Raw genomic sequence first — 14,193 nt, 5'->3', positions numbered from 1 at the left:
GGCAGAGAAAGAGGATGTGACTGCAAAAATAGGAAATCCAAATCCATTCTAGTGTTTCAGACTAATAGTAATATATCAGGGTGTCTTAGTTTTGACAAACATATCATGGTAACATATAAAATGTTAACAACCTAGGCAACTAGGTGGGGGCTTACAGGAACTCTGTTCTATCTCTCCAACTTTCCTATAAATCTAAAGTGATTCTAAAATAAAAAGTTTATTTAAAAAATAAATGAACTAGCCGGGAATGGTGGCTTGTGCCTGTAATTCTAGCTACTCGAGAAGCCGAGGCAAAGGGATCACTTAAGCCCAGGAGGTCAACCTGGGTGTCAGAGCAAAACCCCAGCTCTTCAAACAGGAAAAAAATTAACAGCAATGACCTACTGTTATATGTAACAAACTCAAAATATTTTGCTGAGTGAAAGAGGGCTTTGGCAAATGTACACATAAGATTTGCACTTTTCCCTGTATAATAAATTTTACATAAGAAAAATGTAAATAAATAGTGAAGTCTAGTTAATGATACACATGCTGAAATATTTAGCAGGAAATGTACTGATGTCTGCATTTCAATTTGAAATACATTAAAAAAGTAAGATGGACTGAGGGATGATGGGAGAAGTACAGGAAGATGTCAACGATGGACTCCCGCTGGTGGGTATGTATATGGGTGTCCAATGCTAAAGCTGTCAACTGTGAGGTGTGTGTGGAAATCTGCAGGATAAAGGGGGTGGCGGGAAGAGCCCTGTGAGCGGCTTGGGCACACAGCCCTGGGTGTCATAAGTCCTGAGGGGGCACCCTGCCCCTAGGGAGAGGACACCAGGCTGGCCCAGAGGCCTGGTCCTTTCAGAGGGAAGCCTGTAGCCGGGACAACCTCTTCTGACCCTGGGGCTTTCCATTTGGGCCGTGAGGGGAGCAGGGATTTCCCAGAAGCCCTAGGATGCAGCCAACACAGCAGCTGCAGACTCAGAGCCCCTTTGCCCTGTCTGGACAGAGGCAAGTTGGGCAAGGGGCTGTGGAATTTGCATGGGCAAGTCAGTGGCTGTGTGATGTTAAGTCTCTTCCTGTCCCCTAGGCTGCATTTTCCTCATCTGGAAAATGACAGTAATAGGCTCTAGCTTGTTACCAACAATGCTGGGCTCCTCTAGTTTTTTTTTTTTTTTTTGAGTGCAATGGTGTGACAGCTCACTGCAACCTCCGCCTCCCGGGTTCAAGCGATTCTCCTGCCTCAGCCTCCCAAGAAGCTAGGACTACAGGTGCGTGCCACCATGCCCGTTTTTTTTTTTTGTTTGTTTTTCGTTTTTTGTTTGTATTTTTAGTAGAGACGGGTTTCACCGTGTTAGCCAGGATGGTCTCGATCTCCTGACCTTATGATCCGCCCACCTTGGCCTCCCAAAGTGCTGGGATTACAGGTGTGAGTCACCACGCCCGGCCGGGCTCCTCTAGTCTTTGTGCCAGAGTTAGGACCCCAGAACATGTCTGTCCCTCTGTGTCCTCAGGTCTCTGGATCCCACCCAACGTGGCTGAAATGCTGCTTTGCCAATCCCCTTCTCAGACTTGCCCTCTTCTCCTTCCACAGCCACCTCCTGCTGGGAGGCCCCCCTCATCCTCTCTGGACACACACACGCACTCACACACACACACAGATGCACACACATACACGCATGCTCACACTGCTCACACATACACAGGTGCACACACATGCATGCTTGCACTGCTCAGACACACGCTCACACACACACAGGTGCACACACACACATGCATGCTTGCACTGCTCAGACACGCTCACACACAGGTGCACACATACATGCATGCTTGCACTGCTCACACACAGGTGCACACACATGCATGCTTGCACTGCTCACACAGGCTCGCACTGCACACACAGGTGACACGTACGTGCTCACACAGGTGACACGTACATGCTCACACAGGTGCACACATGCTCACACTGCTCATACATGCTCGCACACACACAGGTGCACACACATACATGCATGCTTGCACTGCTCAGACACAGGCTCACACTGCACTCACACAGGTGCGCACACACACACAGGTGCACACATGCACACTTGCAATGCTTAGACACACATGCTCACACACAGGTGCGCACACACGCAAGCTCACACTACTCACACAGGCTCGCACTGCACTCACACACACTGATGCACACACATACACACATGCTCCCCTGCTCAGAAGTTCCCTGGCTCCCCCTGCCCTGCCCAGCAGCGCTGCAGCTCCCACCTATTCCTCAGAGGCTCATCTGCCAGGAGTCTTCTCTAACCCCGCATTGTTACATGGACCCTGAAGTTAAGTCACTGCCCACTGGCCTCCCAACGAAATGGGGCTGCATTTGCTCCAGTTCTATGACCCCAGACCCTGCACAGGGCCAGCTCTCTCTGAGTTGTCTGCTGGTCTCTACCTTCTCAGCGCTGCCCCCAGGGATGGCTCGGTCCACATTCCTCTCTATGGCAGCCATGAGGGCTCCAGGGCCGCCTCCCTCTGGGACCATGATGAAGAGCTCATGGGGCAGCTAGCTGATAAAGGGGTGACCAGGGACAGACCGGAATCAGAAGTAGAATGAAACCCTCAGAACGTGCTCCAGTGCAGGGCAGGACAGAGAGACAGGAAATGAACATCTTCTGAGTGTCTGCCCTGGGCCAGGCCCTTTAACAGAAAAACAATACTGTCCCTTTCCAACATCCCAGGGTAGGGCTGACAATGCCCACTTAGAGAAGGGAAACTCAGGGGTTATGGGCCCTGCAAAAGGTCGCATGGTAGGAAGTGAAGAGTTAGGGGCCAGTCCTGTCAGAGGCCCAACCCTGAGTTCTTCCACAACCCCCTAGGGTCTGCACCCACATGAACTGAGTCCTGCTCAGAACTGAGTCCTGCTCCATACCAGGCCTGTGCTGACACCTCAGGTACATTTACACCCTGCGGAGGCTGCTCTCCCCAGTTCATAGCTCTGTCACTCAGTGGAGAGAGAAAGAGATTGACTTTTTTTTTGAAAAGCCAGTAGAGTTTGTTAATCCAGTGTGTTGTGAAACTGCTAGGCTCAGACAGCAGCCTTGGCCACCACCAGGGCTGCAGATTCCTAGAGAAGCAGGTGCTACCACCCAGGCATGTCCTGGTTCCCCAGGCCTCCTGCTGCTGTTGGGGACCCTGACATTTGACAGCCAGCCCGCGCTGGGGAGGATGCATGTGGCCATCACAGTTGGCAAGGTGCAGCAGCCTCTGCCCACCTGCCTGGGATCCAGGAAGCTGGGAGGCAGAGGAGGCTGGCGGCCGACTGTGGAGCTGGACAGCGCTTTGGCATAACCTGGCAACCCACAGGCCAGAGCAGACATTATGTGGGAGGAAATGGTGGAGGAGAAAGCTCCACCCTCTAGCTCTGAAGATGCAAAGTAACAAGTGAAATCTCTGGACCTCAGTCTCAGGGGCTGCAAGGTCACAAGGTGAGACTGAGGATGGGGCTACAAGTAACTGTCCGTTACATGGCACTTTCAAAAACTTCCCCACATTCAGTCCTCACAACCACCTTCCCAGTTTGAGGAAAGTGAGGCCACCACCACCTCCCCCAGATTTCAGTGGCCTCCTCCCTGGTGCTCCAGATGCCAGGCTCTCACCTCTTACCTCTGCTCTTCCCAGCAGAGTGAGGTTTGCAGAGCAAGGAGCTGATCACATTTGTCCTCAGCTTAAAGCCAAAGGCGCAGTCTGGACCTCTGCATAAGAGGCCCTTGAAGGCCATGTGGTCTGACCACTGCTGTCTGAATTGGCCTCATTCCCTCTCAAGCGGTACAGCCCGTCCCACTGAGCTCTCAGCAGCACGGTGTTCTCCCTCACTCCCTCCTTCCTCCTCCTCCTCCTCTCTCTCTCTCTCTCTCTCTTCCTCCTTCACCCCCACCCAGGTCTTGCTACCTAAAACCATGGAACCCAGTTAGATCCTACCCATCCCTCAGGATCCCACTTAGAGGCCACCTCCCCCAAGAAGCCTCCTTAACAGCCCAGCTGTGGGCTCCCAGCAGGTCAGGCTGCCCTGTCCTGCCCATGTCTTTTCCTTTCTCTCCACAGACTGAGGGCTCCTTGGAAGCACACCTCTGTCTCACTCACCCCTTGCAGAGTGCCTGGTGAATAGTAGGTACCTAATTAATATTTGCAAATAAATAAATCAGCTTCCCAGGAGTTATAGGATGTGCCTGAGGCCAGCAAGCCAGGACAGATAGGGCTGGAGTTGCTATAGAATGTGGGCTTCCAGAGCCCTGGCCGTCTGTGGCCTTTGTCCTGCTGTATGCAGCCTGGGCTCTTCCTGTCACTCTGGTTATGGGGAGGAGAAGAGGCTAGGAAGGGCCTGTGAGGGACAAGCTTGGGATGCTCAGCACTGGAGGGACAAAGGAATGAACTAAGACCTTGACAGAATGCCACTAGTTGGGAAAAGCAAAGTAAACACACACATCTAGCTGGATGAGGACAAGGGCTCCAGCCTGGCCACAGTCACTGTACGTCAGGAGGAACGAGCCTTCCCACACACAGACCTGGGATCTTGCACAGCCCATGCCACACACAACCTGCCGGAAGAAACCTGAAGTGGGTCTTGAGCCATCCCCGAATGGGGACTACACACCACTCAGCCACTAATGACCCACCCAACACGTCTCCAAGCGTTTCCTCATAGGTCCCATTTCCCAGAATGACACACCAGGCCAACTGAGAGGCAACTCCAGGAGACAGGATTGTGGTTTCATCTGTGTTGCAGTGAACGGTGAGTCCCAGGCAGGAGGCAGCATGCAGGAGGTTGGTGTCAGACCTCGGGCTTCAGGCCTCACTCGAAACAGAAAGCAGAATGGCCAATGCAGGGCCAGCCCAGTATCTGAGGGTCTGCAGTACAGGGAGGGGTCAGGGCTGGCCCCTCACAGCAAACAGGCAGTGGCTTGAGGAGTAGAGTTCCAGATGATCCCGATCCTGCTTGGAAGGGTGGGTGGGTGGTTGGCTGGGTACGGCAGCTGACACCTGTAATCCTAGCACTTTGGGAGGCTGAGGCAGGAGTTTGGCTTGAGCTCAGGAGTTCGAGCTCGTAACAACATAGCAAGACCCTATCTCTACCAAAAATTTAAAAAGTAGCCAAGTGTGGGGGTGTGCCTATAGTTCCAGCTACTTGGGAGGCTGAGGTGGGAGGATCTCTTGAGCCTAGGAGGTTGAGGCTGCAGTGAGCTGTGACTGTGCCACTGCACTCCAGCCTGGGCAACAGAGCAAGACCCTGTCTCAAAAAGAAAAAAAAATGAAGTAAAATTTAAAAAAATCTTTTTTTGAAACAGCATTTTCACTCCTGTCACCCAGGATGGAGTGCAGTGGTGTGATCTTGGCTCACTGCAACTTTTGCCTACCGGGCTCAAGCAGTTCTCCTACCTCAGCCTCCTGAGTGGCTGGGATTACAGGTAGCATGCCACTGCACCTGGCTAACTTTTGTATTTTTTGTAGAGATGGGGTTTTGCCACGTTGCCCAGGCTGGTCTCAAACTCCTGACCTCAAGCAATCTGCCGGCCTCAGCCTCCCAAATTGCTGGGATTATAGGCGTGAGCTACTGCAACCGGCCTACTAAAAAAAGGAAGGGCAGGCAGACGAGAAGTCTGTTTTGGATGTACACACAGGGCAGGAGTGGGGCTCTCAGGCCAGCTACCGGGATACAAGGGGAAGGGGGCTCTGGCTCTGACTCCCTAGGGATCCAGTAGACCAGCCACAGGCCCAAATCTGACCAAAACAGGGATTGGCACGGGGAGGTTACGGTGTACAGAATTGTGTTAGAGCATTGGTCATAAGATGTGGTTTCTGATGCCAGCTCATTCAATTTGTCATCAATAATTACTCATTGAATATTCTTTTTGGTGCTAGGGATACAGCCATGAAGAAGACAGACCCAGGGCTCACCCTAATGGAACCCACAGTCTACTAAGAGGATCTGACAAACAAGACTGTGGATAAATACACCCCTTCACAGCTTTGTGAGTTTGGGTAAGCCTCTAACCCTTCCAAGCCTCAGTTTCCTCATTTGTATCATGAGATAATACTACTACTTCCTTCAAAGAGCTGTTATGAAGAGTAAATTTCTTATTAAAAAAAAAAGGAAAACAACGTAAAGGGCTGTCAGTAGAGTAGTTATGTAAAGTGTGGTGAGTTCCCATATGCAAGACTCAAATAGGAGGTTCCTCTCTCACATATGAGCAAACATCACCAGGACATTTTACTAAAAGGGAGAAAAGTCCCACTTTCATCATCATGTCAATAATAAAACACACATACCCACACACAAATAAGCCTCTTTCTCCATGAGCCTGTGAGTTTATGTAAATGCACAGAGAATGCTTCCGAAGGCCATCTGAGCACATGATCAGAAGATTATAGGGATCATGTGGGGCCAGCCCCTAGTAAGCTCTCCTGAAACAGGAGCCACCGTTTTTTATTTTTATATTTTATTTTTTTGAGACAGAGTCTCGCTCTGTCGCCCAGGCTAGAGTGCAGTGGCATGATCTCGGCTCACTGCGACCTCTACCTCCCAGGTTCAAGTGATTCTCCTACCTCAGCCTCCCGAATAGCTGAGACTATAGGTGTGTGCCACCACATCCAGCTAATTTTTGTATTTTTAATAGAGATGGGGTTTCACCATGTTAGCCAGGATGGTCTCGATCTCCTGACCTCATGATCCCAAAGTGCTGGGACTACAGGTGTGAGCCACTGTGCCTGGCCCCATGAGCCACTATTAATTATGATTTTAGGAAAAGATTTTCTTACGTTCTCTGTTTTTAAACAGAATGAAGGTAAGTGTGACACTTTGCCCTCCTCTTTTAAAAAAGCTAAATTTAAACAAGTTCCTTTTCATTTATATATAATCCTTGATTAGTATTTTCCATCTGCTGGTCACTGACTCACAAAACAAAAGGGTTAAAAAAAAACTGCTTCCCTTGGTTCATGGACTGTTTCTCCAGGAATCTGTTCTGGGTATTTGAAGAGCATGTTGCTCTTGCTATTTCCCATGTCAACACACATGAGTAATGGCAACAGGACTCTCAACACCCTGGAAGCTGTGGGTCATCATCCCGGTTTTTGAGATAAGGAAACTGCAACCTAGAGAAGTTAAATCACTTTAGGAAGTGGGGAGGCCCTCAAGCAATCCACTGGTCTCAATTCCTCCTTCCTTCTCTCACACTCAGGCGCACCCCCCACCATGGATGGTTTACTGTTGTCATTTCCTGTTACTGACTCTGAGGAACAACCATAATTAGCAAATGCACCATGCCACAGGCAGAAAAATAATAGCTCCCAGGGTAAAGGATGGGGCCTTAGTCACTAGTTTACCTGCCGGTATAACTAATAATCCACACATAATTTGTTCTGTAACAGGGTATGGCACTGAACAACTCAAACAGAGCAGGATTTAAAAAGCAATCCATAAGCCAAGATGTTCTCTATATTCAGCTCTTGATTTCAGCAATGATATCAAGGTTCTAGATACTTCCTTGAAATCTGTACTCATCTGGTTCCTAGAAGAGCTCTGCTCTGTCTTGCCCAAGGAGAAGAAAATGAGGCAGGTGAATACCAGCACCTTCCTAGCTCACAGCAGGATATGGAACTGATAACATGTCCCTAAATGCCATATGTCTCGATGGAAGACACAGAAGCAGGGGCTGAGCTTGGGCTGTGCATGACATGCAGGGCTGAGAAAGTGGGACAAGGGGACCTCATGAAGGGTCTCTATGAGGAGGTGACACTGGACTCTTAGTAAAATTCGAAATGTCTCATTTTGTACTCTGAGGCTGCCAACAGGTCCAAAGGCAAGGATGGCATAATTTTCATGAAGAGAGGCTCTCTTACCTCAGTCAGTGCTCTGGGACAAGGATATGCCTCGACTGACTGCCTCAGTGAGCAAGTGGCCCCATCTGACGCATCCTGTTAGTGATCTGGCAGCAGCAGTAACAAAGTCCAAAGCCAGCAGCCCCAGGAAGTACTTGGACCCCCTGCTGGAAGGCCTATAGGTTGATACAGCCTGCCTGAAGGGCAACTTGGAAATACCTGCCAAAGGCGCAAAATGCATATGCCCCTTGACCCAGCAAATCCCACCACTTGGAATCTACAAAATACCAGCATGTGTGTACAACAATATGTGGAGGGATATGCAAGGCTCTTCCATTTTATTTATTTATTAGTTACTATTTATTATTTATTTATTATTACTATCTATTATTTATTACTATTGACCAGGCTGGTCTCAAACTCCTGACCTCAAGTGATCCTCCCATCTCAGCCTCCCAAAGTGCTGGGATTACAGGCATGAGCCACCACACCTGGCTGCAAGGCTCTTACATTTAAAGTGACAAAATAGGCCAGGTACAGTGGCTCACACCTGTAATCCCAGCACTTTGGGAGGTCGAGGCGGGCACATCACTTAAGGTCAGGAGTTCAAGACCAGCCTAGCCAATGTGGTGAAACTCCATCTCTACTCTCTACCAAAAATACAAAAATTAGACAGGCGTGGTAGTGCACGCCTATAATCCTGGCTACTTGGGAGGCTGAAGTGACAGAACTGCTTGAACCCGGGAGGTGGAGGTTGCAGTGAGCCGAGATCACGCCATTGCACTCCAGCCTGGGCGACAGAGTGAGACTCCATCTCAAAAAATAAATATATAAATAAAATAAAGTGCCAAAATAACCAAGGGCAACCTCAATGCCTGTCAGCAGGGCTGTACCTAGTCCAAACCATTGGATATTACAGAGCCATTAAAAAATTATCTCAAGACAAAATCATTAAGTGAAAAACAGCAAGCCAAAGAATGCTACTTAAAGGAGAATGCCATTTACCTACATAAACAAAAAAACCCACCTCTCTTTATGTATCTGTGTATATAGCTGTCTATAAAGGCACAGAGGAAAGTCTGCAAAGACACACCAAACTGATCCCAATGGCCACGTCTGCAGAGGGGCAGAACATGATGGGGGCTCAGGCAGATCTTTTCTTTTCTTTTCTTTTCATTCCATAGTCTTTTTTTTTTTTTTTTTTTTTTGGTAGAGATGGGGTCTTGCTATGTTGCCCAGGCTGTTCTTGAACTCCTGGCCTCAAGTAATCCTTCTACCTCAGTCTCTCAAAGAGCTGGGATTACATGCATGAGCCACCACACTCAGCCCATTCCATATTCTTCTATTTTGTTTGACTTCTTTCCCCCAGCAATAATGAATTCATGCATTACTTGGTGATTTAAAATACATTTTAAAAAGAGATTAAGAAAAAAAAAAGGTAAGAGATCATGCCAAGAGTCCAGCTGGTTTCTTTCAGCTATGAACACACTTGATCCACCTGCCTTTGGTTTCCATCCCTAACCCCAATCCCTCTTTCCAATAATTCAGTTTCTCCGGCCTTCAATGGCACCTGATCACTTGCAGACACCCCGCTGTGCTGCTTTAGAGTCCCTTCTCTCAGAAAGGCAGCCACAGAGATGAAAGCTGTTATCTGGCAAGCTCCATGGAGCCTGACAAGACTCATGACAAGACAACAGGCTGTGGACTATTTCTGTGGAGCTTGCCAACCTCCCTAGAGGCCCAGGGCAGGCCCAATGCCCTCCCATGCCAGTCACCACTGGGAGGTAAGGAAAAGGAAGGAGATTCCAGAAAGGTAGGAGAGCCAGAGCAACCTTCTGGATTCCTTCAGGATATGCAGTTGAGCCCTGCAGAATTCTGCCTGCGTGGGTCAAAAGTAAGAGGGGCTGTGCATCTACCATCCCTAACTACAGTGTGAGAGGCAGAACAGGCCGTCCGGCTGGGCCCCACCCAGGCTACAGGGCCCTGCATCTCTCTTTCTTCTTTTCACGAACCAAGACAACTGGCTGGGCTGGACATTAATCCTCCAGAAATGTCCATGCAGGAAACACCATTCCCATCACTCACTGAGAAAGCCCTAACTCCTTTCTTTTCCCGCAGCTAACCTTGGAGGCAAGAATTACCCTGGGGATTATTCACTGGCATCATTAGTCTTTCCAGCCAGCCTGCTTCCCATCCAGGCTATTACACATAGGAAATGCCTGGCTGTGCCAATGGCAATTGAAATGGTAAATGGTACAAGTGATTCTCATAAGACTTCCACGACGAGGCCAGAGCCTGACCTAAGAGAAGGCAGCACGTGGAGGAGGGAACTTCCAAGAAGGGTGGGTGAGTCCACCTGGAGTTTGCCAGACCCGCTGCCACAGAACCTCTGCAGAGCTTATTAAAAATATAAATTCCTGACTCTGTATTCCACATTGAATCAACATTTCTGGGAGTGGGATCAGATAACTTGGCATTTTAAAACAATCAGAGTCATGTACATGGGACGGTTGCAACACAATTGCAGGGTTTAAAGCCTGTTAACAGGGAATCTGTATTTTTAACAAGCCCCCTCTGAGGATTCTGATTGAGAATCCTGCTCTGTGGAACAGAGGGACAGGCTTCCCAGCTCAGGGAAGTACCTTGCTGGTACTCCTCAGCCTGTGACCGCAGCCTCCTCTCCACCGCTCCCAGCCACACAATTTATGCTCAACTCCTCAACAGCCAGACCGCCCCCCTCTCATCTGCCTGCCTTAGTTCCTGCTGTCCCGAGAGTCCATAGAGTCTCTCCTCCCCTTGTCTTGCCCTCTCCCCCTCACTCCGTGTACTCCCTATGGGTGCTGGAACCACAGGCACCATTACAGAAAGGGGTGCCTCAGAAATCAAGCCTTATGTGAATTTTGTTCTTGGCTCCTCCAATGACCTTTGACAAGAGATGACCACTGCAAGCCTCTGCCCGTCATTTGTAAAGTAGGGATAACACGCCCTGTCTCCCAGGCTTGCTGAGAATTCAGCGTGGCTATGGCTCAGTGTGGTGCCCAGTACCTATCTGCCAGGTTCAGTCTTACACTGCTCTTACTTCCTCTCTAACTGGGAGCTACTTGAGGGGAGTTAACTGTCCCTCCTTCACATCTACACCCCCGGTATGCAGAATCCAAGGTCATGGTTGAATGCTTGAGGCTGCAAAATGAATTTCTGTCCCCAAGCTGACCCCCATGCTGTCCCTCTTACCTGCCCAACGTTGAAGGTCAGTGTGATGGCATAAAAGAAATTAGAGTTGGCACTTCCTGCATAAATCCAGAGGTGCCACAGGACAGGGAAGAGCAGGGAACAGACGATGATGATACAGGTGAGGACAAAGATGTTTCTCAGGACTGCAAAGACAGAGGGTCACAGTTAGCCTGACGCGCTCTCTCTGGCACCCTTTCCCTGCTGCGATGGCCGCCGGAATGGAGAGGCCCAGGGTGAGCCTCATGTAGCTCAAAGGCAGAGCACTGCCAGAGGTACTAGAGTGCCAGGAAACAAACCCCAGACTCCCAAGTCAATGGCTCCCCATGCCCACAGCTGGTGGTAGCTCCTGGATTTGGATTATTTCCTCCCACTGTGGGCTTGGCTTGCTGAAGACCAGCTATAGTTAGAAATGCCATGAGTGCCTCAGGGTACCAAACAGGGCATTTCAGGAAGACATTCCCCTCACCTCCTAATCTTGGAGGGTCCAAGAGTATCCCTCTCCCCAAGCAGGGCGCCATCTGGCCATGTGGGATGAGGGGTGGGAACCCCAGCATGAACCGTGATGAACAGAGCCGCACTGTGGGTCTCCATGGTGCCACAGCCCTGGGTCTTAGGAACACGTTCTCCATTATCCTTAACTGGTGTCTTAGGACCCCTGCCTTGCTCTTCAAACATTCCCAACTCTCCCTTAGATGATAAAAGACCTCTTTTTGACACTGTCTCTCACTCCCTGCCCCTAAGGGAATACCGAATCCCACCAGGAAGAAAGCTCTCCCTGAAGTCTCAGGAAGGACCTGCTACTCAAGGGTGGTCCAGAGGCAGGCAGGCAGGCTGGCTGGCTTCAGCCAAATGGGAGCGTAGCATGGCAGCTGGGTACAGATCTTGGTTAAAATCCCGCTCTGCCATTTATTAGCAAGTTTCTCTAGACCTCAGCTTCCTCATCTGTAAAATGAGACTATATACCTAGTATGTACTCATAAAAATTAAAAATTAGGGTGGGCATGGTGGCTTATGCCTGTAACCCCAGCACTTTGGGAGGCTGAAGTAGGAAGATTGCTTGAGTCCAGGAGTTCGAAACCAGCCTGGGCAACATAGTGAGACCCCATCTCTAAAAAAAAATTTAAAAATTTAAAAATAAAAAATGTTTAAAAATAAAAATAAAATGGGGCTAAAATGCACACTTCATTTGGATTAAGCAAGATGACAAGTGAAAAATGACACAGATATATCACTGGCTACATTAGTTTTCCATTGCTACTGTAGCAAATTCCCACAAACTTAGTGATCTAAATAATATTCTTTATTATTAAACAGTTCTGGAGGCCAGAAGTTCCAAAATAGGTCTCACAGGCTAAAATCTCTAGAGGAGAATCCCCTGCTTGCCTTCTCTAGTACCCAAAGGCCCCTGCATTCCTTGGCTCATGACCCCCTTCCAGCTTTCAAATCCAGCAATGGTAGATTGAGGCCTTCTCACATTATATCACTCAGACCTTCTCTTCTGCCTCCCTCTTCCATCTTTTTTTTAATAGACTATTTGAGATGGGATCTCACTACATTGCCCAGGCTGGAGTGGAGTGGCTGGATCATATCTCATTGAAGCTTCGAATTCCTGGGCTCTAAGGATCCTCCTGTCTCAGCCTCCTGAGTAGCAGGGACTACAGGCGTGCACAAACATGCCCAGTAGACTTTATTTTTTAGGGCAGTTTTAGTTTCACAGCAAAATTGGGCAGAAAGTACAGAGCTTTCCCATATTCCCCCTGCCTCCACCTCTTCCACTTTGAGGGACACTTGTGATTACACTGGGGCCACATGGATTGTCCAGGATAATCTCCCCTTCCAAGGTCTTAAAGTCCCTTTGCCATGTAAGGCGATGTATTCACAGGTTCTGGGGATTACAACGTGGACATCTTTGTGAGGGGAGGGCTACTACTCTGCTTACCGCACTGTACTTTTTCCCCCCGTTTCAACTCTCTAGGGGTTATCAGACAGCAGGATTGTCTATTACTTTTCTTTCTTTATACTTTAATCATATTTTTTAAAACTAATAAATATTATTTAAAATAATTAAAAGAATACCTTTTTGAGAAGAACTTAGCGCTGTGCCTGCTTCCCAGCAGACACTGAATGGAAGTTCCCTTCTCTCCTCTGATATTGACCTTCAGGAAATCCCTTCTCCCAAGTTAGAGTTTTGGAAGACTTACAGGGTGGAGAAACTCCCAAACATTTAGGCCACTTGTCTTAGTTGTACAACAACTTAGTAGAGATACTATACTGGGGGCTCAGGCATTGGAAGGGGCCTGGATGATACAGATGATTCTCAACTCCTGCTACAAAACAAAGTCACGGCTGGGCACGGTGGCTCTCGCCTGTAATCCCAACACTTTGGGAGGCCGAGGTGGGTGGATTACCTGAGGTCAGGAATTCGAAACCAGCCTGGTTTGCCAGCCTGGCCACCAGACGTGGCAAACCCCCGTCTCTACTAAAAATACAAAAATTAGCCAGGCATGGTGGCAGGCGCCTATAATCCCAGCTACTCAGGAGGCTGAGGCACGAGAACCACTGGAACTGGAGAGGCAGAGGATGCAGTGAGCCGAGATTGCACCACCACACTCCAGCCTGAGCAACAGAGCAAGACTCTGTCTCAAAACAAACAAACAACAAACAAAACAAAATGAAATCACATGGGGAGCCCTCAGACTAAGTCAAAGTCTCTAGGGTGGGGTTCGGGCATCCATATGAGGTTTTCAAAGCTTCCCACGTAATTCCAACATGCAGTCGAGGCTGCGAACCACTGGATTACAGCTGCAGCCCCTTAACAGTCTGCAGCAGAGATGCCACTGAACTGTGTCAAAGGGAGAATAATCAGGACACGGTTGTTCACAGTTCTTTGTAAAGGTGAATGTTTTCAAGTTATAGTTCACTCTTTATTGAGAAATGATAGGTATCATTTTGTTGTCATTAAAAAGTCCTTTATTTTATAACATTGGGAAGAATGGCTGATAGTTGATTGTTTTAATGTCTTCAGCAAAATAAAAAGCTGGCAAGTCTGTCACCTGTGTTTATTGAAACATTAGTGGTCTGAGAAATCCCACAATTTGGACACTGGCCTGGAGG

The 14,193-nt window shown here is 48.7% G+C and overlaps 2 protein-coding genes across 2 annotated transcripts in view; both read right to left on the bottom strand.

Annotated features, from left to right (window-relative positions):
- EIF2S2 (eukaryotic translation initiation factor 2 subunit beta) overlaps window positions 1-10,591 on the bottom strand; it is a 511,882-nt gene extending 501,291 nt beyond the window's left edge. Inside the window, exon 1 of the mRNA XM_050807245.1 lies at window positions 10,582-10,591. The gene's annotated coding sequence lies outside the window, so the exon portion shown is untranslated. The remainder of the gene's footprint in view (window positions 1-10,581) is intronic.
- The window catches only part of PIGU (phosphatidylinositol glycan anchor biosynthesis class U), a 110,016-nt gene that overhangs the window by 3,540 nt on the left and 92,283 nt on the right, over window positions 1-14,193 (bottom strand). The window contains exon 11 of the mRNA XM_050807160.1: window positions 11,080-11,222. Coding sequence (XP_050663117.1) covers window positions 11,080-11,222 — 143 coding nt within the window. The remainder of the gene's footprint in view (window positions 1-11,079; window positions 11,223-14,193) is intronic.

The sequence above is a fragment of the Macaca thibetana genome, chromosome 10 (genome assembly GCF_024542745.1).
Source record: "Macaca thibetana thibetana isolate TM-01 chromosome 10, ASM2454274v1, whole genome shotgun sequence".
In the NCBI taxonomy this organism is placed as follows: domain Eukaryota; kingdom Metazoa; phylum Chordata; class Mammalia; order Primates; family Cercopithecidae; genus Macaca; species Macaca thibetana.
This window is presented reverse-complemented; position numbering and strand designations above follow the sequence as displayed.